Below are 26,872 nucleotides of genomic sequence, written 5' to 3'. Positions count from 1 at the left end.
GCTGTTATCGACCTGCGGCTCCGGACTAGAAACCGTCTCGGGATAGTTGATCCTCTCTCTCAGCAGCTCCTCCTGCAACTCCTCGGACGGCGTTCTGCAAATCTTGGACGACTTTTCTTGATTGCTCGCGGAAAACTTCTTGATAAACATAATCGGACTGTTCGCCATGCGGTAACTTTCGCTACGCTTCACCTTGCGATCCACCCTGTCGTCGCGTGTCGATTTGGACTTTGCGTTTTCGCTATCCGCGCAATCGCCACTCGCGTTCTTATCGCCAGTATCGCAATCGAGCACTGAACTTTTCTCGGTGACACTTTGACTGTCGAGATCGAATCTCTTTCGACAGAAGCTCGGAGTATCGAGATCCGAGACCAATAGTTTCCTACCTAACTTGGGCGTATTGCCGGTCGCCCGCAGGATCTTCGGATAGAGACCCGACTTCTCGAAGTCTAGTCGCGAATTCGCGGGATTCGAACCGACAGGGTGGTTGATCTTAGATTGAGCGATTTCGCGATTCGTTTCGAGAGCGTCGCCATTGAGCTGCGGCGGCGGATTGTTCTCGTCGCGGTCGAGTTTGCGTTTCGTTTGTCTATCTACCTTCGAGCCGCCACGGCAGGCGGTTTTATTTATGGATTTATCCGTCCCGGATAGTTTGTTGCTCGGCGCCAGAGCTGGAGGATTGCAGGAGGACTGCCTAGTATTCTTAGAGCGCGACGGAGCGATCGTGGAAGGCGCAAAAGTGGTGCGTGGTGCCTCTAATCTACCGGTGCGACCAGTGCAATCGCGTTGCTCGTTCACGCTGGACGTCTTACCTTCGTCGCCCTGCATGTTGACATAAGCTCCGCGAACCTGTCTGTGGGGACTGGTCGGGCTTGTAGGACCGACCACAGTCGCCGGTCTGCGCACGTAATCCGGGCTGGTCGCGCGATCCGGACTCCGCGCCGCCCGAATGATCAGCTTGCCCATCTGGGGCGACGTCGGCGGCGTGAACGCCTGAGCTTTCGAGCCGTCCACGACGTCGCCGCTTTTCGTGACGGCGCGGACATTCGGCATCGCGCGGTGCAGCAACGGCGACGGACTGGGTGACACTCCTTCCCTCACGAAGGGACCTAGAAATTGACGTTTCGCATGAAAAACAAGAGTTTAATGCGTTATTAGAGTAATTGGTTAATAGTTGTTTTATTAATTTTATTCAATCAGAATAGCGAAAATTGATCCCGTTAATTAATTAATTTTATCGGTGTTTGTTTTAAGCGATCGTAATTTATGAGAAAACGAGAAATATTTTTCGTTTATTAATTAGTTTTATCAATGTTTTTTGTACTGTTGAAATTTATAACGAGCATCGAGAAATATTATTAATCCTCTTTCATAAAACTCGCCAGCTTAAGCTAAATTGAAATTTTCCATGACAGGAGAATTTTTAATTGCGATAAATTGATGTGTTGCGTGAAAAACACGAGTTCTATATACTTTAGCAATTGATTAATAATTATTTTATTGATTCGTTAATTAATTACAATAAGTTTGCAATAAGTTTGCAGAGTTTACAGAGAAGAAACAACAAAGTTAATTAATTAATTATCAGAATTCGAACATTAACTTTGTCAATTAATTAACTTTATTAGTATTTTTTAAACGGTTGAAATTTATAGAGAAACTCGAGAAATATTATTTGTAAATTGACTTTATTGGTACTTTTTTCTAAAGAAATATTATTAAATCTTTTCTTTGATTTAATTCACAAGTTTAAGCTAAATTGAAATTTTTGACAGAAAGATTTTTAATTGCGATAAATCGCTCGAATGTGCATAATGAAGATAATGTACCTGGATTAAACGTCGTGTGCGCACCCTTTCTCCTCTTCAGACTGTCAGACGAGTAGACGACTTTGCCTTCGGAATCCAAAGTAACTCGAGCGCCCTGTCTTTTTCTCTCCAACGACGAGTCCGGTTTCTTCGGTAACTCGCTCAGACTCACGTACTCCGCGTCTTTCTTGAAAATGTCCGAATTGGCATAGGTAGCGGTAGGTCGTACGGCGGTCATGCCCGATGACGACGACGACGACGTTGTTGACGATGACGACGACGGTAGGCCAGCGGGACGTTTGTCGTTGTTGTTCCTCACGTCGGCTATGGTCACATAGTCGCCGGAGTCTGCATTCGACAGCTCTTGCATAGCGCTGCTCTTCGTGGCGTGCTTCTTACCCGGAAGTACGCCGCGAAGCTTGCCCAGCACACCACTCAGAGGACTGATCTTTATCAACGACGATGGCTGAGTCGTCGCGACCGGTCTATCGTTATTGGCGGCTGCCGGCAGCACCTGCACGGTGGCGTATAGGTTCTTGTCCTGGCCGTTGATCACCTCCATCTTGGAAGTGCCGACGGTGGCGGACATCAGCACCGATCCACCGCTCTGCAGGTCTGCCCTTCTCGTTTGCTCCTTTCCTGCTTTCTTTTCCTTTTGATCCGTTTCTCTCGCGTGCTCGTCGTCGGACACGGGTGGCGTGATTACGCACATCGACGGAATCCGACTGGTCGTCATCGCCGTTTTCGAACGAATTCTCTCGATCCGTTCGCAGCCTTCCAGATCGCTGGACTCTGAATATTCAAACTCGGAACACGATCGACCAGTGCAGGCTGGGCTTGATGCAGATTCGACGGGAGACGACGATGTATTGTGGCCGCTGTCGGGCGATTCGCCACCGTTTTGATTTTGACCATGAACCTGTTGATAAAATTAAATACGTTGAAAATAGGCGACGGGATTGATAATGAACACATACGTGATTATTTTTTATTGGCAAATAATTGTGCAGTTTATCATAGAAATATTTAATAATTTCATGGGATGTATTTTTTGACCGTTGTCTGCAACAACATTTCAATAGGAAGATTAATGCTAATTTAATTAGACGTTGTTTAAAAAAGAATTTACTCGTTTTAAAGTAGCTAAAATAGCTTGTTACCATAGCAACAACCGTGAGGCTGGACTTGCGTTCCGGAGGCGGTGGTGCCATAAGCGCGGTGCAAACTGTCCCGGCTGAACTAGTCGTCGTAGAAGTCGATCCTCTTCCGAACAGTTCATACTCGTTTTCGACGATAGGCGAGGTAGGATCCGAACCGACGTCGTTCGATTTGATCAAAGGACTCTGTGGCATGGGTTCCTCTTCCCTAAGCGTTTTCAAACCCGAATCCATGTGGAACGAAGTGTAATATCCCTCCGTGTCACAGGAATACACCGACGACGTTTCGCCGTCGTCGGAGAACGGCACCACTGTGATGTCTTGTATGATATCCGGCGTTAGGGTACCTTCGGAAGTTACCGAAGACGAGGCTGAAGTATCTCTTCCTTTGAGTCGCCTCATGTGACTCAAGGAAGTGGATGATGTGCCAATCGAAGCTGTTGTCGTGGATCTGAAATATTATATGTAAGTTTTATAAATAGATTGATGAATAAGAATTTTAATACAAGTTTGATACTCGTGCAAGTTTAAGTAATTAAAAAAGTTTTTACTAAATTATATATAGATTATCCTGCCGCGTCATTAAAATTTAAATATTTAAATAAATATTAAAAGAGAGAGAGAGAGAGAGAGAGAGAGAGAGAGAGAGAGAGAGAGAGAGAGAGAGAGAGAGAGAGAGAGAGAGAGAGAGAGAGAGAGAGAGAGTTTGCTATAATTCTAAAATATATTCGCGTCAATAACTATGTTGAAAAAGTATCCAAAGACTGCGAGCAAGTAGTATTTTTCAATATGGTATGAAATAAAAAAAAATAACGATTTCCGTTGAGGTTAAGACAATTACAGGAATCACAACCTCTTTCGTTTAGTTCCATTTAAGGCTTTTTCTCACCTGGGCTGATGTGTGGTGGTAGTAGTCTCGCTGCCGATGCTGGCCCTTCCGCTTTCGGACGAGGCGCTCCAGTTCCCGGAGCTGGAGTGCGGCGCGTCGTCGCGGTTGCTGCCCTTCCGTCGCTCTCGCCTCTGGGCGGCGCTCTCGCGTAATTTCACGCTCGGCTGTCTGTTGTCCGTGCTCGGTACCGACACCGGTATGCTGGCCGTGCTTTTGCCGCTCGAGCTCGACGAGCTGGGCTTCCTCTCGTGCGACTTGTCCCTTCTGCGCCGCGTAGTCACCGTCTCGTAAATGTTGATCTCCTCCGGCGATTTTGTTTGACTTTGAGCTTGCTCGCACCTCTCCACGACGACCGTTGATTCCTGTTGCTGTTGACTCGACTTTGGACTGATCAGTTTCAGTCGGGACATGCCCCACGCCTTGAGCGTGTTGAAGTGCGATTTCTTTTCGATGGGAGAATCCTTCTTCGTAGAACCTAGAATGTCGGTGCTGGCTGAGCGATGCGCTCTCGGCGTGGCGCTTGGCATCGTCTCCTCGGGCTCGTCGCCAGTCGTCTCCCTGCGGCGATAAATAATGTGAGCGACGTGAACATGATGTAGGGCGCTGTGGCGAGTGCGATTTGCGTGGTGTTTTAAGGAGCGAGAGAATTATACGCGTGCGTGCTATGATTAATCGGTCGAACCGCGACGTACGATTTTATTACAGATTTATTATTCGCGTATATTTCAATTGAATTGCTAGGGCTCGTGGGAGGTCCCACGTGATCGGGACGGCGCGATATCGCGCGACAATGATACCGAGTGATCGGCAAGTATTATCTCGGCGATAGCAGCGCAAGGATAGAGTACAAAGGTGGAGTAAGGGAAAGATTCTTCGTGCTTGGATGACTGCGAAAATATGACCGCACTTTATCGAGCGTGACAAATCGTCGACTCTTTTCGAAGCACAGATAACCGGAACTACGTCCTTGCAGTAACAGAACTGTTATGATAAGATGGATCTGAGAGAAACGCATACTTCTTGCTCGATATTTATTATATCGTAAAAGTTGGAAAGGATGAACATTTTCTTAGTGAATGGTCCATTAATCCTTTCAATAACAGCATTTCTCGGTATTTTTTATAATGGTTTTAAAAAAATTATTTTTACCGTTTTGTGTCGAAGACTTTAAATTATCCGGAAACAATTATTTTTCTGTGAAATGTTAAGGTAAACAATCGGCGAAGTTATTTTTAAGATTTAAGAATTAAATTATAAATTATAAAAATTTAGAACTTTAATTATAAATTATAAAACAGAGTTTTATTCATAATATTTTGAAAGATAAATATGCGAAATATTTCCTCGGAATCTGAGACAACTTAAGGACACAAACTACGATAATACTGACCCTCCAATAGCTTGTCGAATCTCCTTCTGATCGGTACCGGCAATCGTGTTTCGTCTCTTTCCTCTGGGTCTGCGTGGTCGCGACCTTCTCTTCACCGCCGTTTCCTGAGTCTCTGGTCCTGACAGCAAGGACTTCCTTCTCATCGACATTCTTTCGAAACCTCGTCCGCTGACATCCACTGCTACAATTTCCGCTGGGAATCTGCGATGAAAACGTACAATTTCGGGGTTACAATAGCATGCTTGTTGGTCTATCATTGATACAAAATTGAATAGGTCGGCGAATGAACATGTCATGTCACGTAGCAGGAAGCCGTGAGACAGACTTTTGGCTTATACAGACGGTTTTGTTACAGACTCGACTTGAGCCAAAAGTCTGTCTCACATGCATATATATATAATCATAAACATTTTTCATTGATTATTTTAGAAATAGCCAATTTTATTCAAATCGTTCTGTCAATTTTTTAACTTTTGTCAATTTCTTTGTGTAATGTCTCTAATATTAAGTTAATTTTTCTTACAATTTTAAAGAAAAATGTTTCGGACATTTTTATTTAAAATTATCAAACATCACACAATCGTATTTTCAATGATGTGAAAGTTTTCTATTCCGTCTTCATTCCGGTTTCTACGATTCCCTATCCACGATCAAACGACGTATTGAGATAAACCGCTTACTTGAGTGCGATAGCCTGAACCTGTTCCTCCGGGCTGGGTAGCTTGTGATCGACGGCATCGTCGCTGGCCGTGTCGCCCAGGATTCTGGACGCGCAGTCCGGCGGTACGGTGACGTCGCCGAGCGCCTCGGCGGACGTCCATCTTCGTAGATCCTCGATAGCGGCCGGCTGCAACAGCGTAATCACACACACGCAATAAAGTCACCGCCCTATAACATACCTCTTTCCACACGGTCTGTTACGCCATTTTGCATAATTATCTACATTTATCGTCACTTATCTTTCTGAGATACCGATAGAATACATATTTATGCGTTTATTAAACTTACTAAAATCTATGAAGTATACTTAACAAAACATATCTGCATAATTATGACACGATCGAAAGGAAAGAATGTTTTTCACTTCCTTCTTTATTGAGATTTGTTTTACGTGAGATGCTGTAGATCAATGTGCTGTCGTAAAATTGAGAGCCTCCTCAAGTAGTTAAATACATAGTCGTGACAAATACATACTTAAAGAAAAACGGTGCACGCATGTTTCTTATAGCACCGTGTGAAAGAGTTGTACCATTTTGTGCGCGTTTGCTGAGTGTTGTTATGCGACCCGGTGCACGTAACAAATGACTCGTTTTCTTTCTTCCACGGGATCCGGGAGTCCCGCAACAAGGGGATCTCTCCACCCGTTCACCCCCGCGGGAAACTCGACGCCGTGGCGGAGGAAGAAGTGCGAGTGTGTTTCACGCGCTGCGGCATCCGCGTGGGTGTTAACCATTGTCGGGATGTCACCTCGCCGACCGAGCGGGTTTTACGCGCGGAATACGGAACAGATCGGGTTCCAGCCGTCTGCCAACTTTTCCACACGATGCACTCGCCGCTGTTCGCGACCGGTCCGTGAAAACGGCCGGGCCATTGTGATAGCTTTACGCACACGAAGAACAGAAGGATACAAGTCCAATAATAGGGATTTTGATATTTATCGTTCTAATCGGAGAAACGAGTTTACAAAGTGGAAGCAGAACCCTTAATACGATCATTTGAAGTGTTTACTAAGCCGGTAAAAAGTCACTGTTATCTTAAATTAACAATTTATTAATTAGTTTAAGAAAATTATTGGTTTATTTTGAAAATTATCTTCAGATTTTTGAATCTTTCAAAAGACAATCTCTTGGACTTGTATCCTTTTGCTTATCAAGTATTACTATCGCGAAATTATAATTACATCGGATTGATAATTTCCTTTGGCATGAAACCGGTTTAATGTCGGTTCAAGCACAAAGAAAAATGCAAATTAACCGCGACACATTTGGTATCAGGTTGCTCGACAAAATTACCGAAACTGTTTCAAAAAAACGAGGTTTGACAGTCGACCGAATGAACTCTTCAATTACACGGTGAAAGTTAATTACATCGAATTAAGTAGGCAAACGGGTCAGATTTGACTCTTGCCTGGCATTTGAGAGTTAATGTCGCACGTCAAGAATTATTAAGTCATGTGATCTTTTTGCGTTCAGTCACTCGATACCAACCAAGTGCCTGAACTCAATATCCGATTTCTACCGTGCTCCATGGAGTCAACAAGAGCAATCTAACCGCGGCGATGAACCGCTTCTAATGTCGTTACATAACTCATTAAGAAAATACTGTTATTTAAAAATGCATTGCTTCTAACTTTCTCATTCGGCAAAAAACCGAACATTTTTATTACACGCGCTAGTAGCAAGAAACGATAAATAAAGTGCAGTTATTACGAATTCCTGTAAAATGTTAACTCTTACCTAATCTAGAGAGTTTAGATTCCATTTAAAAAATCTAGAAATTTCTCTGTTGAATTCTGCAGATTCAAATATTTATAAATCCGCTCTGATCTACACGTTAAATATGATCGAATCAATAAATTTATATAATCTTGCAATCTTGAAAACGACATTTATAGTATTGAGAGATTCTACTTTTTTTATTTTTAGAACGTTTTCAAGATGATAAAATTAACTGCTAAATTCAACACACTGAATACGCGCATACAACATAGCATTGATAAGATTTGAATGAAAGAGAATATTTGATGTTTATTTATTGATATTTGGACCGTGGGCAAAGTGATGGAATGAGTTCTTAGAGAGGAAGAGAAATGTACTTACGACTCTGGACTCGATCTCGAGGCTCTGGTCCCGCCTCCTTTTACCGAGGATCGGCGTGCAGAGGAACATATCCATCGAGCTGCCATCCCTTCTCAAAGAGTCCAAACTTCGAACGGCGACTATAGCAGCTAGTTCGTACAGTTCCTTTAGAGGCTTCGGTCTCGTATTCGACGTGAACAGTCCCGTCGATGGTTTATTCGTGATGTGAAAATGCTCCGTCCTCGTCGCGAAACTGCAGATATCCGATTCCGCTGTAACATGAGGAATACCAGCTTTAACGATCGCCCTGTCGCCTAACAGACTGCAGCCGGCTTTACGTGTAGACGCGTTTTTATGTAAATAATTTCCGCCGCTTATCTCGATATATAACAGACCAATCTTTTTTTTTTGTTTATTTTATCTGTTAACGTTGATTTAACAAGTTCACTTTTCTCGAACGATTTTATGATGTAAAATCAAAAATCGTAAAATTATAGTTGGAGATTTATTTTCTTAATGTTATGTTCGCAAATAAAATTCAAATGCCATATAAACACACGCATGTGTGTTGGAATTTTTATTGCGAATATATAAACTTAAAACAAGTCTCTTTTATATTTTATCAATTTTTATGTTTTAATGGAGCGTAAATCTAAAAGAATTTATTGCCGCGTTTCTTCGTATAAAAATAACTAATGATTATGTTTGTCTATAAAATATATGCAAACACAATTTTATAAAAAAATAAAGAAAAAATTTATTATGTATAGTATAAGAAAAACATCAGTAAGAAAGAAAAGAATGTCCCGCGCGTCATATCAAATATAAGAGGCGGTTACGACCGCCTCTTTTTTTTCTCGTGGCCATAATGTGGCATTTTAGTTCTATAATATACTTTTTGTCGGTCATGTGTGGCAGACGATATCACGCTGCTGACATATCTTAACTGTAAACTGTGTTCCATTCACGGTTTCTTGCACCGCGGCGCATGCAGGCGTACGCATGAAATCAGTAAAAAACCTAACTCATGCCACCCGCGCTCGGGAGGCACGCTTGATTCGACGTTTCCGGTTGTTTTCAGAAACGGTTTCTTCCGTGACGGAACCGAGGCCTTAATTTTTGACAATGAGGCCCTTCCGAACGTTTTCAATTGCATATTTAGGGACAGTGACCTTATACACACTCCAAAGTAACAATAACTCGAAGAATAATAAACAAACTAGAATAAATATCATAATATTAACAAATAGAAACAAATCAATAAACTTAAAATTTTTCAAATTAGGACAAAGATGGTCTAGCAATTTTTGTTATTAGTTAACGATATATATGTGTTCTTATTTCCTAATTAATAATTAATTCTCTAATTCGAATTTTTGCCTACAATATTTTATATATCGTGCAATGTTAGACGTTTGAAATATATCGACATTTGTTCGAAAGTGCTTATATAAAGTGATGCAAAAGTCATGCAGATTCGCCATATCTCAGTGCACACATGCGCGCGTGAACATGTGAATTGAGTTGGATGAATCATAACGCCTGACTTGTGTTTTTATCGCTGATGACCGTGTAATTGTCGATCGTAGAACAATGGAATCCCATAGCTTTATGTTCACCGACAATTAGTTTCGTTATTTAAGGGAATCTTTAATTGCTGCCTTTTTCAGATGATTTTTTTGGCCGCTAACGTACGTGGTTGGACAATAAACGCACATTTTTCTCGCAGCGCTATGAAATACGTCCATTATCGCGTGCTTCTTGTGTTTTCCCCCGTTGTTCGGGTTTTGTTTTGTACAATACCGCGAAGGGTTAATCACCATTGGTCCGACACGCGATAGGGTCTGTACTTTCCCCTTCAGAATTCCATCCCGATTCTCCTGCAAGTTCGCTGCGATAACGTTTACGCTCGATTCGCACGCTCAATTTACACTCCGATTCCATAGAAGAGTTTGCTTTGTAAATTTCTCTCTGTCACTAATGGTAAAAAACTAATCAAAAATTAATAAAATTACAAATTATAATTTTAGCATTTTAATTTAATTTTAATCTTTTTTATTCGAAAAAGTGACAATTCTTTTCAATTTATTAAAATCATTAAGTCGAGAAGCTTTAATTGAGTTCACTGGAATTAATAAATTCGCAAATTGAAACTTTTCAATTTAAAATTATGATAATTGGCAAGTAGAATGATGCATGTTCGTAAAAATTTCGAAGCGAACGTTACTCACTGTTATCAATTGCTTGGCGTATACGCTCTAAATGGCTTCTGGAATACTTCGGCATTAAGAGTTATGCTAACGGTTCATTACGAAGCAAGGTAGTAATATTGCACGACTGCTCCGGGCATTTATGCCACAGTGTATAAACAGAATGATGCGTGTACGTGCGGCCCGTAAGCGAGAAAGACTCGCCAGTGTTCCGACGAGCTGCAGTCCGATTCGATACAATCGTCCGTGGAGTATTTCTTACTAACCGTCTGTAACCTCGGAAGCCGATGCACATAACTACACAGCGGGTACAACCTTCTGAGCGGACAAGCGGGGGATCGACCTTCCCCCGTGATGTTCTGCAACCTCATCGCGCGCGAGAATAATCGAGACTGGAATCGATGCTATCCCAGCATTCAAGATTCCTTCAAAATTTTATTATTTTCGTGCGTTATTTTTGACGTTTTATTTATTTAATGCGTATTTTAGAAGAAACTCTGTACATAAAATCACGTTTCGAGATGTGAAAATTTGACGGTAAAATTAGGAATTTTATTTTTTAGATACTTAACAAACAGAAAATTAATAAGTTTTCGATTGCGCGGCAATTCTTATTTTCTCCAATACAGGTTTGATCGCGTGACACCACTCATTATTAGCAATTTACATAACAGATACTTATCTACTTATCTATTCGCCGTTCTCTTGGTTTAATTGAGATTTTATTTTCTCGTTGATTTCACATTTCACTTTACGATTGAAATGGGCAAATATCAATGAGTAAGATAAAACATGAAAGAATGTTGTTTTCGGTCGTAAAGAGTAGCGATTTGAAATTATTTGCTTGGAGAATGCACTCGATGCATTTCAGAGCGCATTGCAGAGCTGAACTCTCAGTCTCGATAAATGCGCGGCGAGCGCGGCATTAAGCGCGTCACGGCTGTTAGTAAAAGAGGGCCGGACTCCGCGAGATTTTTTACAGACGCCAGAAGAGAGCGAGTTACGAGTCAAGGCCGGCTGCACAGGTTGCTCGGTCATGAGAATAGAAATATGAGCGGGTAAGGCTACATCCCGGTGGTGTAGGCATAGCCGTGTGTTCGTAATAGTCGCACACCTGAGTAAGCACTGGCGCGCGCGCGCGGGCCCGTCCCGATCTCGCAATAATAGGCTTCGAGCTAGTCGCAATCGTTTCTCACAAATCAGCACGATCCACCGTAACCGTGGCCGGCATGAGCTAATTACAATAGTAACTTGGCAGCGATGTATGGGGTCTCGGCCAAGTAATGATAGAACCGCTTCAATGCACTTCACTTCGAGAATGTAAGATAAAACCCGGTCGGTAGAAAATAATCGTGAAATTACTCTGTTTTCTGTGGCAAGGAAGCGCCTGAAAAGCGTGTGCCATTTCTGGATTGTAAAGGATAGCTGTTTACGATTTCCCGAACTCGCCGAGCAACCGGAAATTATTTTACGGATTGCAGTTTGCAATTTCAAGCAAAATTTAACAAATTTGTTATTTAAGTGATTGCGAGATATTTATTATAAAAAAATTAAATAACGAAGGGAGAAAGCGACGACAGATTGATCATAGAATTAATAGATGAAAGAATACTCGTAAGGTTCAGGTGACTCATAATCATCGTATTTTAAAGACGGTATAAGAGAAATATTTTATTTCTTTCCTTTCATCCTACTCTTCGTATTATATATTCTTCTTTATTTTATTTCCCATTAACATCTCTCGAATGCACTTTTAACTGTCCGGCTTGTCTCCGCGAGGGTCACGCTAAAGTTTTCGCAACATCCGGCGGATCTCTTTCTCTCCCGACTCGTCCGATTCACTCGATTCTCCGCCAGCGAAAGCGTGGAATCGTCGTCGATCGGGTGGCACGAAGCCGAGCGGTTCGACGAATCGAGAGACCGACGCGAGATAGGCTGGAAAAAGACGGACGAAGATGGGCAAGAAGACGACGACGACGAAGGAGCCTAGGAGGAGGGCAGAGGGGGAGAGCGGGCAGATCCTCGATGGTGAAGAGCCCGGTCGGCCCGTGGGAGGTCCACTGTAGCCGATGAGCCTCGGCTGTACAAAGTACCCCGAAGGGCCGCTCGCGCGGCCCTTCAGAGGGACCGACAGACGGTTCACCGGTTGCTCCGGCCTCCTCCTCGCAGACCGTGGTTCAAACCAAGATATCAAGAAAGCGCGTAATTCATGGTTGCTTCTCCTGTGAACGAAGCGGAGAGAGTACGAGTAAACCGGGCTTGGATTATCCCTCCTTCTCCTTCTCCCTTGCCAGCAAGAGTACTTAGGATTTATCTTGGAGATTTTCTAGACTTTACGCGTGTGCGAGGGTCGCGTTTTCTCGCAAATTCGGATCAGCCGGTGTCGCGTCACGAGCAAGCGTTTACTTTGTTTGAATAACAAATTAGCAGGATAAATTATTGTTGGCAAGTTCCAAGTGGATTTAGTTTCCAACGCGATTTAGTTCACGCGTGTCATTGCAACGTGAGAGTTAGCTCATTTGCTTTGATAATAAATCAGGATTATATCTCTTTATTAATCGTCTAGTTAGGATCAAGTTATTTTCAGAAATTTAAAGTTTCGGGAAATTCGAACCAGCGAGATTTCCGCAAAAATATTGCGAATGATGGTCTTTTGTAATAAATTTAGATCATATTTCTCGCGCGATTTGATTAGAAGAAGAAAGTATGCATGATTTAACCTTTCGCAAATTCGGTTCCACTGAGACTGCGTGCGCGAGTATCGATCTGTGCCGATGATAAATTGGCGGAGATGTTATCTCGGATCGAAGTGGATATAAGGTGGAATACCGTGACGTGTGCGCGATGATGTATTACCTGCTGATCGTAACGAGTAACATAATTGTTACATAGAAAGAAACTAGGTACAATAATAATTAGGAACGCAAGCGCTGTAAGCGATTATTCATCATTACGCTAACACGTACGCGTCTTCCTATGATCGTGTATTGCATTAATTGTATCCGCCGACACGTGTTGCCGAGTCAACAATCGACAGATGCGATCTATCAGGCCTCTAATTACGACACGTCCCGGCGTCATAAGGCCCGCGAAGTATACGAGAGAGATCATCCGCGCGCGCGTTCGGTCTTCTTGACAAAAACCCGGAATCTCCGGTGAGCAAATCAGTGGAGGTGGGAACGCGGTCGTCACACGTAACGTTCGCATTCGAATACCAACGGGGCCTGTTTATCTCTTTTCCCCTCTTCCCTCGTCCCGTTCTGCCCACCGGGCCTCTGACGGATGGCGCAAGCACGCATCAAACATCACGCAGGCCGAGGTTTCGCGGCCGGATAAACACAGACCCGCGGCAGGTTCGGGACACCGTGTAATCGCGAGCAAAACAAGTTCACGCGCGAGGCCCGCCGGATATACGTGTTTCGGAACCCGAGCCCTCTTTTGTCCGCCACGTTCGTTCAGCAAGAGAAAGAGAGAGAGAGAGAGAGAGAGAGAGAGAGGACACAAACGGGTGTTGTGAAAGACGATCGAAAAGAGAGAGAAAGAAATTTGATACAAAAAGACTGCTTTTCTAATGCATACTTACTTTGGAAAATAAATAAGCTTGGATTTTATGCCTCTCTATGATTGATGATGTATGTGTGAAAAAATACTTCTCATCGTAAATGTTTATATAAGACATACCTGGGTCGTACCGTTTACGATGCTACTGGTTTTCACACATGGCAACTTTATCAACGAAGAAATATATCACAGTATTTCCATTTAACGTAATTTAATTTTTATTCATGTTACACGTTTTGTAACTCGATCCTATTAATCAATATAAGAGATGAAAAATGATGAAAATGTAAGTTCGCTGATACTATATTTTATATATATTAATTAAAACATTTATTGATGCATAACAATTCTTCTTGAGGCACTAAATTAAAATTGAAATAACAATTCCGATAATTATCATTGAGCAAGAAATTGAAAAAGTTATGAGGAAGGACAAAGAAAGAGGAAAGAAACAAAGAGAGAGAGGAAACGACCGATGAGAAGAAGCGCTGTGAAAGACAGAATAAAAGCGGCGGGAAGCGCGCGAAGGAACGAGAGGGAAAAGGGATAAGGGAGGAGGAAGAAGGAGAGAGGGAAGGTAGTCGGTGAGGCACAAGGGAGGCTGCGAGAGGACCGTGCCGAGGGGCAAGGTGAGGCAAGGTGGAATGCGGTTACGGTAGATCGCGGACCAGTCCTCGTACAGGTCCTGCAAGGCCCGACGCGGTCCACGAAAAAGAACGACGAGAACGACGAGTACCCCGCTGCTGCGCTGGTCCCACCGTGCCCCGAAGATCGCCGCCGTCGCCATTCACTACCGGACCCGGGCGTGTGTGCGCGTTTATGTTAGCCGGCCCAATAAATTTCCGTCATTTTACAATGCCGACTTGTGCCTCTATCTACGACTACCGAGATTATTTGCCGGGGCTCGCACCTGATTCCTCTCATACGGGGAAAAACAGAGGATTCGATTGTCCTAGAAAGCTGATAGGTGGCTGATAAGGCTCGGCAGGTTTCCGTGGAATCAAATCTACTGCGTTTAATACGATCACGTTTATTCACACATTAAAAAATTCATTTTTATCGCGCTGCACGATTTCGTTCAATCATCACCTGGATCTAGATATAATATTGTACGAAAATAAAAAAAAAAAAAAAAAGAAACACAAGTTGTTAGGTAATAAGCAATTTAAATTCTGTTATATTATAGAGGAAACATCTGTCTTTTTGAAAGAGACTGTAAAGTCAAGAAAATATCTTGCGAGCAGACTTAAAAGGAAATGAAATAAAAGCTTATTGTTGCGTCTTGTGAAAGTCGACGCAACACGAGTCTTTTTTTTACGAGCGGTTACATGTGCAAATATATAACGGTGGCAGCAGATAATATTTCGGTGTAATGGCGACCGCTCGTTATGATTTACTTTCGCCAGGCAATAAATTCGGCTTTCTGCAGAGAGCACGAGTAATGTTTGCGGGATCCTTTTAGAATGCAGACTCGTTTCTCAGGATCGGGTTCGTCAGAATGCAGTGGGAGTTCTCGATTGCTTGCCAGGACATCACTCCTGCGCGGAAAGAGAGTGACGTATTCCCTTGCCCGAATCCTGACACCATCTCCCCGATCCCATTAACTTCCCCAAATTGCTTGGCGCAGCGAGAGTGCGAAAAATATTTTCCCAGCGCGATTTCATCAATCTTTATTCAATCACAGTACACCGTGAAATAAAATCAGAATCGAATTTTCTTTAAAAACTAAATATTTCTCATATCGTAATTATTAATTTGAAAAAAAAGAATAAAATTGTGTCAACTATTTATTTTTAAATAAGAAATTTTATATCTATTATATTCAATTTTATTATATATTTAATTATTATGTATTTATATAATTATTTATATAATTATATATTAATATATTTAATTTTTTACATTTTAATTTTAACATTTATTATTCTGAAATTTTTATTTTTTATGTAAATGAATTACGCAATTAATTATTATTGCCATAAATTGCTTGCCTGTTGTTTCGTCACGTACATTTTCTAGCAATGATTTTGCACATAAAATGAAGTGAGTCCAAAATACGAGAGGCGCGATGTGGGAGTTTATTGAATGCATGCATTATGACGTAAAAGGGGGACTCGTTAATGCCAAACTGAAACGGGAGTTTATGACTGGCAAGGATATTATGTAGAATTTGACTGGCTCGAATACGGCGGTTTATTGACGCAGCAAAAGACGGACGTTAATACCCGAATTCTGATTATTAGTCACAATTTAGAATAATCAATCACTGATATTTTTATGGATGACTTCATATGATGCAGCATATAACTATTCATGTTATATATTTATCATATCGAAAATCTGATTTTTATCTCTTATTTCAATAAATGTAACAACAAATGTATTAATTTTTGCTAAAACATATAGAAATTATTAACATATTTTTTATATACAGAATAATTCTAAAAAGTATCGCCGAATTCTGTAGATGTATTCTCTAATCTATTCAATTTTTTATTGAATTTTTTAATTTATATATTTTTGACAAATTAAAAATTTGTCTAACTAAATTTTATTACAAATTAATTTGTGAAAACTCCATTTCTGATTGGTTATAATTATAACTTGATGTTTCGATAAGAAGAATATTAAAATTTGGCTATTTTAGAATCGTATAGTGACACCGTATATCATATCTTTTCGACGCTCACATCATAAATCCCCATCAGATTTCTACGCAATTTTATTGCAACCCAAAAAAAGTCAAATCGTGTAATCATGCGGAGCGAGGACGGCAAAGACAATAAGGTTCTATCAGATCGTCTGCCAAGTCGAGAACTGACACGACTGGAAAACTAAGATCGAGTCGATAGCTTCGCAACAGAATGGTTCAAGGATCGTAGACTCTTGGCCCGTAGAAAAAGACGAGCTCCACGATAGTTATAATAATCTTCCGCTTGCGCTCTCGTGTGGTATGTCGTGTGTCGCAGGATCCTAATGTTTCAATTAATATTGAACGATGAGAGTAGCTCCGGCGAACCGAATATTTTTCAGCATCAAATTTCGATCGACGTAAAAGATTCTCATTATAGATTGAAGCACAGCCCATGCATGCGAATTACAGGGTATGTGTAGACGTAATTGATATATGCAGATTTTATTTCGAGATATATAACATATGTATAACAGCGATATCCTGTTATTCGCATGCAATCGCAATGATCCTTCGTGTCCGCTGCTGACGTGTAAATTCGTTATTGGAGTAAAACGGATTTTGATATTTGTTTTCCTGAAAGAATTTTATTCCACAACAATAAACTATGTGCATAGCAACATGAACTACAGGAGCAGCCTGTATAAAAATGCTAATCACTTCGATTCACTTGCTGCCAGATGAAGGCTCGCGGGAACGTGTGTGAATGACCTTACGTCTCCGAAAAAATAAAACTGTCCGTACGAATTATCCTGGCGGGATATCCAGTCAGTGCGCGAAGGCTGCCCACCGGCGCGAAAGACGGATGACCGTAATTTGATTCACGTGTGTCCTCGAATCGCCTAAGAACGAAAACGTGAGATAGAGGCATCCGGTATGGGCAAACCCGTCCGACGACTTCGAGACTCTTACTTCGGAGCGGGTGTACCTTTGTATGTCGCATCGAAAGCCGGGATTTCTTTTCCCATCCTTTTTTTTCCTTTCGTTCGCTTGCACGAGAATGAACCGAACAGGAAAAGGTACTCGTGGCTTTAACGAATCCTTTCCATACTCATAAATTATGAATTATTCAATGATTCGTAGACCAAAGATAGCAGATTGCTACATCGTGAACCGATGAAGCTGTGACGCGCGTGAATGACACGCAGATTTAAGGCTCGCGTGACGTTAAATGTACGTGACATATTGCGAGCCTGTTCCAGTTGCGCTATCCGTCTTTGATGCCATATCGAGACACTGCCATGTTCGTTTTATCTTTCGTACTTTCACGTCGCATGACAACAAACATTGCGACAACGAAAGTGAACATCTTGAGAACCTGTCGGCTTGGTCAATGGAGAAAAAAAGGTGCAGTTACTTTCATATAATAATTATAAATTAATTTTTTCCTTTTAAATATTAAATGAGATTCTAAAATTTTATTTTACTAAAATAATTACGACTCTTTGTCGATATATATGTTTTATTGCAAAGAAAAATGAATCTCTTTCCTCTGTGCTTATTTGAATTAGCTAAGTAGTATTGCTTTATATTTAACTTTTTGTTAACTTTTTATATTTGTCAGTATCACGTGTCTTACAAGCTTACAATTAGTACAAACATGTCAAAAGATTTATTATAGTACAGTGGATCTGTAAGACGCTAGCGTGGCAAAAACTTGCACAAGGGCATCTCCGATGACGTATTTATAACTTACCACTTGTTAATTGGTCATTGACTGTATGATTCAATATCACAGTGGTTCTTGCTTCTCGCTGCTAAAAGAATCGGATTAGCAAATATGAGATGAAATTGTGGTCTCTGCTCATCTAATTCCGTCAATCAAGCGGTCATTTTTCCGACTTGTGCGGTGAGATCGCACGACAGATCGTTGTAAATGATGCCTCGTTTAATTAATTTCTTTTTGTACGTATCTCGTTTCACATTGCAACGGAGAGAAAAAGAAAGAAAAAGAGGAGGGTCGTAAAAATGGTGTCAAGCCGCTATTAGATATTCATTATGAGCCGATGTGCATTCTAGTTCTTGCCATAATCATTAGTGAACGGCTCGTCATTAAACTTCCTACGATAGATTGTAAAATGCTCCAAAGCGCTGTAATGTACGCTCTGCTTTTCTCCCGTTTTTCTTCATGGCGTGAGCTTTCAGACACCGGAAAATTGGAATAATCTCGGTCAGGTATCGTCGATAAACGGGATTGCCCTAAGCTTCGTTTAATTAACAGCGAACTATTAATTTACTGGCTGGATTTATTACGGCGACGTGATCTCGCATACATGAATTTAAGCTAATTGGAATATCTGATATGTCGCTTTTGCCGCGGGATAATGATATTAATTAGCGAGTTCACTCATTAATAATGATCAGTATTTTTTAACAATATATCTACATGTTTCTACAGAATCTTGTGTTAGCGCTTTAATATTAGAACGTAATTGGCCAGTTGTTTTAAATTTGCAACTTTTGTACCATTTGTTATCTATGAAATTATACTTAACACCGTAGTTTTCATTCTATTCAATGTAAGAGATAAGAGAGCACTTGTATATACTACATAGAAACTTTTTCTTTGTTCCGCAGGAGATAAATACTTAATCCTTACTGCGTGACACAGCAGCAACCACGAGAGACGTCATTCGCGTGTCTTACGTAAGTATTATTTTGTAATTTCCGGTACACGAGATGCATCCGTCGGCGGACGAGTGACCTAATTTTTCACTTCCCGAGCAAGATGTTTCCATGACAAGCAAGATAACAATCTTCACTCTACTTCTTTCTCACGGTGCATTATATTGTATTTCTTACAAAGTTTCTTTATTCTCTACTTAGTTTTGACTAACAATAAGACTTTTGTTAACTTCACCAATGATTTGGTGTATTTTTATTTACATTAAATTCATTCATTCAACAGCATTCACATCAACAGAAATAGATAAATAAATATTTTTTTTTTAAATCTTTAAAGCAAAAACATAAACATAAGATCAAAGTTTCATAACATAACTTTATTCTCTCGTTAGTTTTTACGATTATAAAAGAACTGATTATCGCCGCACACGCGAGGCAACGTTATTTTCCACTTGTGTCGCTTATTTGAGGTCCGCTGAGTGGCATTATTGGTACACGTTAAATATCGCGTAAGCTTGTCCGCCGCGGCTGTAAAACGGCGACAGACAAAGAGTCGTTTAAACGGTCAAGCCGCTATTTTCCGCGAACCGCTTGTTAATCTTCGCGATCCCAAGGTACGAAATGGAGAGGGTCCCTCTCCTCCACGAGTGCAATCTCCACCGTACTGAATACACAACGCGATACACGGCGGTGCGCTCGGTTGCACCGAGAGCACAGCGCAGCACGAGGTCACTGCACTATAGGCTGCGCGGCTAAAAGTCGCATCGCGACGTATAGGTGCGCACCGCCGTAATACGTCGAAGACAGTGATTTCGTCGGAAAAAGGAGAAAGCTGCGTGCACTCGGATGCGAGCCGATCTGCATCGCACTTAGTGTTAAGCGCGGCCTACTCTGCCTTTCGAGTTCGATTTGCATAATAGGAAGATTGCATTTTACATCCTGGCAAGAAGAGAGAAAGTTTGGTTTCCACACTAAATATTGCGGCAGAAATGGGACATTCCGCGTAATAACACTTTTTATACGCGATACACGCTTTTGTTTTTGCTCCTCTTTCCTCGATATTTATACAACACAATATTCTGTTTCATAATTTTGTCAATTTCCACGAAATTGTTGCCGTTAACAGGCCGTGAGAGGATTAATTTTCGTCGATGGAACGTACAAAATTCGGTAGCCGGCCGGCAATTTCGTCGATAACGACGCGTCATTCTCCCCGCGGGAAATCGGGCCGCGCGCGCGCGAGCAAGCGAACGAGATCGAAGAGAAGATTAACAACTCCGACGACGATGAGCGATGGGAGGCACGTTCGATCCGAACGGTAATTAATGCCGGCGGCGATCGCGATTCCGAGGGCGGTACCAAAAGGAAAACAACGGACGCGGCAGGCCCTTTGAAGTCGCGCACCGCCGCGGATTGCGCTTGCGATGCACCGCGTTACACCGGTGGAAGCTGCGCCGCCAGCAGGAAGTGCATTGTGCCATTAGCTCTATTTAGACTTCGGCTAATTGAAGATAAAAGCCAAGCACTCTTTTCCCTCGATCCTCTCCTCTCCCGAGAAGACGAGATGGGAACAGTAGTTGAATGGAGGACATTACAATTGAAATTAATAGAAAAAATATTTTTTAAAAATAATAGGACGCGATGAGTAGCTTCGCGATGTTTGCAGAAGTTAATATCTGGCGGTTTTATTTCAATCTTTGCATATTATCTGAAATTATATATTTTTTATCTCTTTTTAATACCGCAGAATTTTTTTATTCAGCTATAATTATTAGACAAACGAGAAAAAAATCTTGTTGCTGCGAAAGATTGATAAAAATGATTAAACTAAATAACAATCACTGCTGTGAGGAAAAAATGAGGACGATTGAGAGATTGGCAATCGGTCAGTGAACGAGGTGACGTATCGATTGTCCGACGATAATATATGTGTATCACGAGACGCGCCATAAAACTCCTAAACGACTCGCTGTCACGATTTGATCGTTTGCCGGGCGACTCTGATCGATCGGACGACGTTTGGCACGATTCGAGGGAGATATGGCACGCTCGTCGCACTGCGTACTTCGCCTTGCATGTCGAAATGTTTCCACGTCGCTTACTAGCTGATCCCTATTTCACGCCAAATGACAATTAAAGAACACCAGTGTACCGCAAATCGCACGAAACAATCCGTTCCAGTGAGTTCCATCGATACGCGTGACAAGATTCCATAGGTACAGTTAGCGACTTAGTGAAATGAAATTCTGTTTCACATTCTAGCAAATTTAGTAAATGTGACGTGATAAAGAACTAATCATTTTATGGAAATTAATAAAACTTATACATTTTGGGGATACATTTTATTTTCTGGAAGATAAATGGAATAGAAATTATATTTTTCCAATTTCAGATAATAAAAGTTCTCGCAAAATATAAGAATCTTTCAACTCACACTTTTATAATATAAAATAATATGAGAAACTCGAAATTTAGAACATTTAGGAATGTGATATAGAGTATTGGATTAAACATATGATTGTGGAAAAGTCCGCGTTTCTCGTAAGGATAAACCTTACTTAATCAAACAAAGTTGAATAGCGGGGGATGCAATCAGTTTTTAATACGGATTATTAAGAGGTCTCAGCCTCATATTAACTCAAGGACCAGCCACGTCACGATTCTTTATTCTGCCCACAGAGTATCATCGTGCCCACCATAGTGGTTTTGTACGCACATTGAACGGGTCTCATTGCCCGATCCCGTCGATCGATCACGTCGCGAATGAAACTGGCGCCGTGAATGGCACTTATCTCTTTGGCAGACAAAGGGATAAAAGCCGAGGACACTTACTAGTTAAACTCAAATGAGATTAGCACCAATTGCTCTGACAGGAGACATTCAGAATGCTTGACAGTCGCTTCCTGGCGACACTATGGACCGAGGAATAAGGCTTTGCTATTTTCATCTGCATATCGAATGTACGTGTGCGTCTGCGTTCAGTAAGAAATTGCATTCTCAGCAGAAACGATAGGCAATTATAATTATTATCGCCTGTTTATCTAACTGTCACGCACATACACACACACACACACACACACACACACACATGTAAAGTTTCAACGATCGCTATCTACTCTATTTCTCGTATTTCAATTAATATCCGACTTCGTTCTATCACAGCGTTCCCATTGTCGGCGCGTGCAATTACGATAATTACATTCGTAATCTAGGAGATCCATCAATCAATATATAGGCAGATAAACGGAGCTCGTTAGGGTCCGAAAATTGACCGCCTTGTTTATTCGCCGGCGTAATTGGCCGATGCGTCGAAGGATAGGTCCGTCGATCGATCGCCGTCGCGCTTTTTTTCCCGCGTGGGTGAGCGGCTCATCAGGGCGACGCGGGCATCGGCTGTGCGAGAGCAGCGTCGTAGTGGCATTGTCCTGTTAGACAAGTTGCACGAGTTGCGCCGGGCAAGCGGTCGCGCCATGGATGGATGAATAGACGCGGTCGTTGACAATTACAATGAATCATACACGATACGTCAGTCCCGAGACTCGTGCCCGGTCATGCTAGAGCACGTCTCCTCGGCCACTGGTCTCTTCCCTCCTTCGCTTCGGCTCAGCGACTTGTATATTCGCGCTGCTTACATCGCGCAGCTACGCGAATCGCTGCCGTCTGCCTTAGTCCCGGATGACTGATGCAATGCATTTCGCACGATAAGCAATCTAGTTGGCGACAAATCCAGTTGGCGTGTGTAACGATGAAACTTGCAGTGACAAAACTTGTTAAAAAAAATTCTTCAAGCAATCTAATACTAGCATTCAGCTGCGAAGTGATGCAATCCGTTACCGAAAATATTACAATTTTTTAATATTTTTCATTAGACATTAAATGCTGCACTGATTGATAATACAGATTTCAGATAAGTACTTCTTCATGTTTGAATAATATATTAGAAAAAATGTATATCTTATAAAGATACAAGATAAATGTATTTCTTATTGTTATGTTGTCAGAGTTTGAGTATAATAGAGAATAATGTTCTTAGTAACAATTGGCTATATATCTTTGTCGATTGGTCCACGTGCTCGAGGAGGCTGAGGAGGTTTTTTCGTTTCTTTCGCATGCACAGTTATGTCCGTTCGTCCTGTAAATCATCCGCCGCTCTTATAAATCACGTCATAGCCGCGAATAAATGACAGACTTTAGCACGCACAAGGTCACTGGCACGTGCTGTCTAGTGAACTCGTTACTGTACTGCATTTGCATAAACCAGTCACGTCACGCGAAGACGCGGATGACAATGTGAGGTAAACGCCAGAGAGCTCCAGAGCGTGCCCACGTTCTCTTCGCGTGTTCCATATACGAGAAAGTAAGATAACGCGCAACACGTGTAATAATTGCTTTAACGAGCACCTTCATATTCTCGCGCGCATCCGATTTATCATTAAATCGGATCTTTTAATCTATCTTTGATATTTAAAATCCTGTTTTATACGCCTTGTAGGATTAATTTTATTAGAATCTTTCGTTTTTATTTTATCATTCGACCGTTCGCGCGCCTTCGTCATCAAACCGAGTTTCCCACTGAGAGTGTCTCTTTATCAAAGTTTGCTTTTCAATAGATTCCTCAGAATCAATAGTTACCATAGACGATAGAATATCACGTTTGTATACGATAAGCGGCGGATCATTTTTCTTTCAACCAAGTTGTAAGAGTGCTTTCTCACTCAGCTTGGTCGATAAAGATTTCCACAACCCTCGTCTTTCACGGATTACCGCGGTTACTGCAGCCGATGGGTCGACGGGAAAAAAGTGGCACATATGTCGAGCCGAGGTTTCCTCACGGTAGAAACGCTCGCGCATGGAATCGTTTTGGTCTTTCGTCGACGTAGTCTTTTCTAGAAGCGAGCTGCGATCGTTCGCCTGTCACAGTCAATGTCATCGAATGACTTAATGCAACGTGATATTTTACTTTCTATCCCATGTGGTTGCCATTTAGGTTATGGCTACTGTAGCGGAATAACGAACTGTCAAGCTGTGGTAACATTGAAACGATTACGTAATCAATTGCGACAATGATAGAATAGAAATATATGAAAAATTACATTTTTGCTTTCACGAGACACCTTTCTAAGCATTACCTTTCAGTATACATACTCCAAGGAGAATAAAATTAATATAAATAATATAGATACAATAATGCGTGAGAGTTTCACGTTATACTGCCGTATTACGTGAATAATCGAGGAAAGGCGCGGAGGAAATCTAGAAGCAACATATGGCGGGAACGAAACTCCGTTAGTTCGTCACGGTTTTCAAAACTGATTTCGCTTATTACTCAATCCCGGGGGGACCAGAGCGGTGCTCTCTCCAACCGTGGTCCGGCTTTGCTTCAGCGACAGTCTAATACGATGAGATCTAGGCGAGTGTGAAGCAAGAGATATACCAGTATCGCGCGCGCATCGCGGTACACACACGTGGATGATCCTCTCGTTCGCCGGTTTGTTCGTCGCACACGTGCTTGCGGACGAAACTCTCGTTCGCACACGTACGTGGGCAGAAAGTGCCTCGGGCCTGTTTGCCCACACACCCGGGTAACTTTTACACGCGGGTATGCAGTGAAGTCCTCGCGAATGGAAGGGACCCGTGGATGTCGATCGTCGTGTTTATAGTAGCGAATCGTTATGCGTGACGATGATGAGATTGCTCCTGCAGAATTTTGCAGGATATATGTATATACATATACAGGACGTCTCAGAATGATTGTTTCAACGTTCGTGATAGTTATATCATTCCGAGACACCCTGTATAACTTTATAAGAATAATATTGTTTCGGATATTATTGTAACGTGAATGTATTTATATTTTACAGATAAGCTGTGTGCGCGTAGTCGGTGCTATAAAATATATTCGTTTCGTCGTAATGTAACAAAATATACGTCGGGAGTACCGCAATAATTTCGCGCGAGTATGAAACATCTTCGAGCGAATCAGTTACGTGAAACGCGGACGGAATTCGCGCGTCGCATAATTCAGTTTGATTCGCTTGCGACGTCGGGAGTGCCGTTTAAAGTGAGTCGCGCGATTTTCGTATTCGGATACGTGCGCGATGCGTGTGCCGTGAACGCGGGTGAGTCAGTGTAAGTGTCTCAAAGGATTGCTGAGAGGAGGAGGAGGCCAAGGAGAGGCATCAGGCAACAGCAGAGCAACGATACGGTAAGTAATTTATCATAAAAAATGCATTATTTCATGAAAAAGTTATATATGTATGTGTATCTGCGTTTATACACAGAGCGGTTTCACATATTGCAATTTCAATTTTTTATGAAAGGAAAGGTAGGAAAGGACATGGCATAAATAAAAAATTGTATAAAAATATAACATAAAGAAAAAGCTTTCCGCAAACATTAAGGAAATGTAAATTATTATCATGATCAATTTATGTATTTGTAGCTGTTCTTATTTGAAAAATTACAGCTGCTATATTTATTATTTGTATAAAATTTTTCTGTTTCTAAATTAAAAATACGTGTAAAAGAGTTTAAAGACAGGAGTAAAGAGTTTCGAGACAGGACTGTTCTCTCTTTCCGACTAGGACGAATGAAAGAATATAAATCTGAGAAAGATCGAAGAAAGTGATCTCGCATAGAACAAGGATTCGGCGGGTTTCCTATAAATTCGGTCTGCACGCACCATTATTTCGTAGTCGTTCGGTCTAGTTACTTTGGGCGGATGCGGTCGAAAGGTCGATTTACATAACAAGAGCCTAAACTCGCGTAATTTACATTTCCTTTCCACCCCTCTGTCCTCTCGTCAGCAGTACATACACATATGAGGAAGAATGGGCGTCACGGTGAAAATCGATAGCGAGTACTTTCGTTACTTAGAAATGAAATCAAAAGAATCGTTTTAACCCGTAGTTTCTTTGTCATATAAAATATTTTAAAAAATTAAAAAATATCTTTAACGTAATTTTAAATGTATTTATATATACATTTCTTTATAATTAAACGATGAAAAATTTGATATAATGATAAAGCAGCATTTGCTGATAGACAATTAGATTATATAAAGATTGTTTAGCAATTGTATTTTTTTTTTAGCGTATTCTCTCGTTATTTTTTCTTCTCAAAAATAAAAAAAAAAATACATTGAAAAATTGTATATGTAAAGCTACAAATAAATATTCACGCATGAGAGCTTTAGATCTCCGGTGCGTTTGTTCCGATACAGAGGAAAAACGGAGTGAGGAAGGAAGTTGCTCCACCGTGACGACTGATGCTTCCGTTGGAACAGCGCCGACAGACGAAAACTCGTCGGCGAAATAAAAGTTCCATTGGCGCGCCGGAAGTAACAGCCGTTGCGCTATTATCTATTTCGTTTTTCACCCACATATATAATGGTGGATGTGGGCGCAGCCCAGGTACGAAACGCCTACGTATTACACTTGCACGTAGTTCTGGAATAATAAATGATCGCCGAGACAGTAATTTCCAAGCAACATTTCATTCTGCAAAATGATATATTTATTGATTTGTCATTAACGCGATAAAAATTTGAAATTTAATGATATAAATTTTTAATTTTCAAATAAATATTTTAGTTACATTACGCTGATCGAGTAATATTGCAGGCGCCACACTTTCGCACAGAAACCTGTCACGCGAACCGAAACTAAAACGCCCATTACAAGGGTGAACGCCGCACCCTCGGGTGCAAGGGTTGAACGTGCAGGAAACCATACGAAGTAACT

At 41.4% G+C, this 26,872-nt stretch overlaps 1 protein-coding gene across 2 annotated transcripts in view; it reads right to left on the bottom strand.

Annotated features, from left to right (window-relative positions):
- gukh (GUK-holder) overlaps positions 1 to 26,872 on the bottom strand; it is a 77,505-nt gene that overhangs the window by 13,059 nt on the left and 37,574 nt on the right. For both annotated transcript variants that reach the window (XM_012377756.2, XM_012377755.2), the window contains exons 2-8: positions 8,064 to 8,314; positions 5,925 to 6,091; positions 5,245 to 5,445; positions 3,855 to 4,412; positions 2,969 to 3,416; positions 1,830 to 2,727; positions 813 to 1,109 (exon numbers count right to left, since the gene is read on the bottom strand). In XM_012377756.2, the coding sequence (XP_012233179.1) occupies positions 813 to 1,109; positions 1,830 to 2,727; positions 2,969 to 3,416; positions 3,855 to 4,412; positions 5,245 to 5,445; positions 5,925 to 6,091; positions 8,064 to 8,314 (2,820 nt within the window). The remainder of the gene's footprint in view (positions 1 to 812; positions 1,110 to 1,829; positions 2,728 to 2,968; positions 3,417 to 3,854; positions 4,413 to 5,244; positions 5,446 to 5,924; positions 6,092 to 8,063; positions 8,315 to 26,872) is intronic.

The sequence above is a fragment of the Linepithema humile genome, chromosome 7, assembly GCF_040581485.1.
Source record: "Linepithema humile isolate Giens D197 chromosome 7, Lhum_UNIL_v1.0, whole genome shotgun sequence".
NCBI classification, from domain to species: domain Eukaryota; kingdom Metazoa; phylum Arthropoda; class Insecta; order Hymenoptera; family Formicidae; genus Linepithema; species Linepithema humile.
This window is presented reverse-complemented; position numbering and strand designations above follow the sequence as displayed.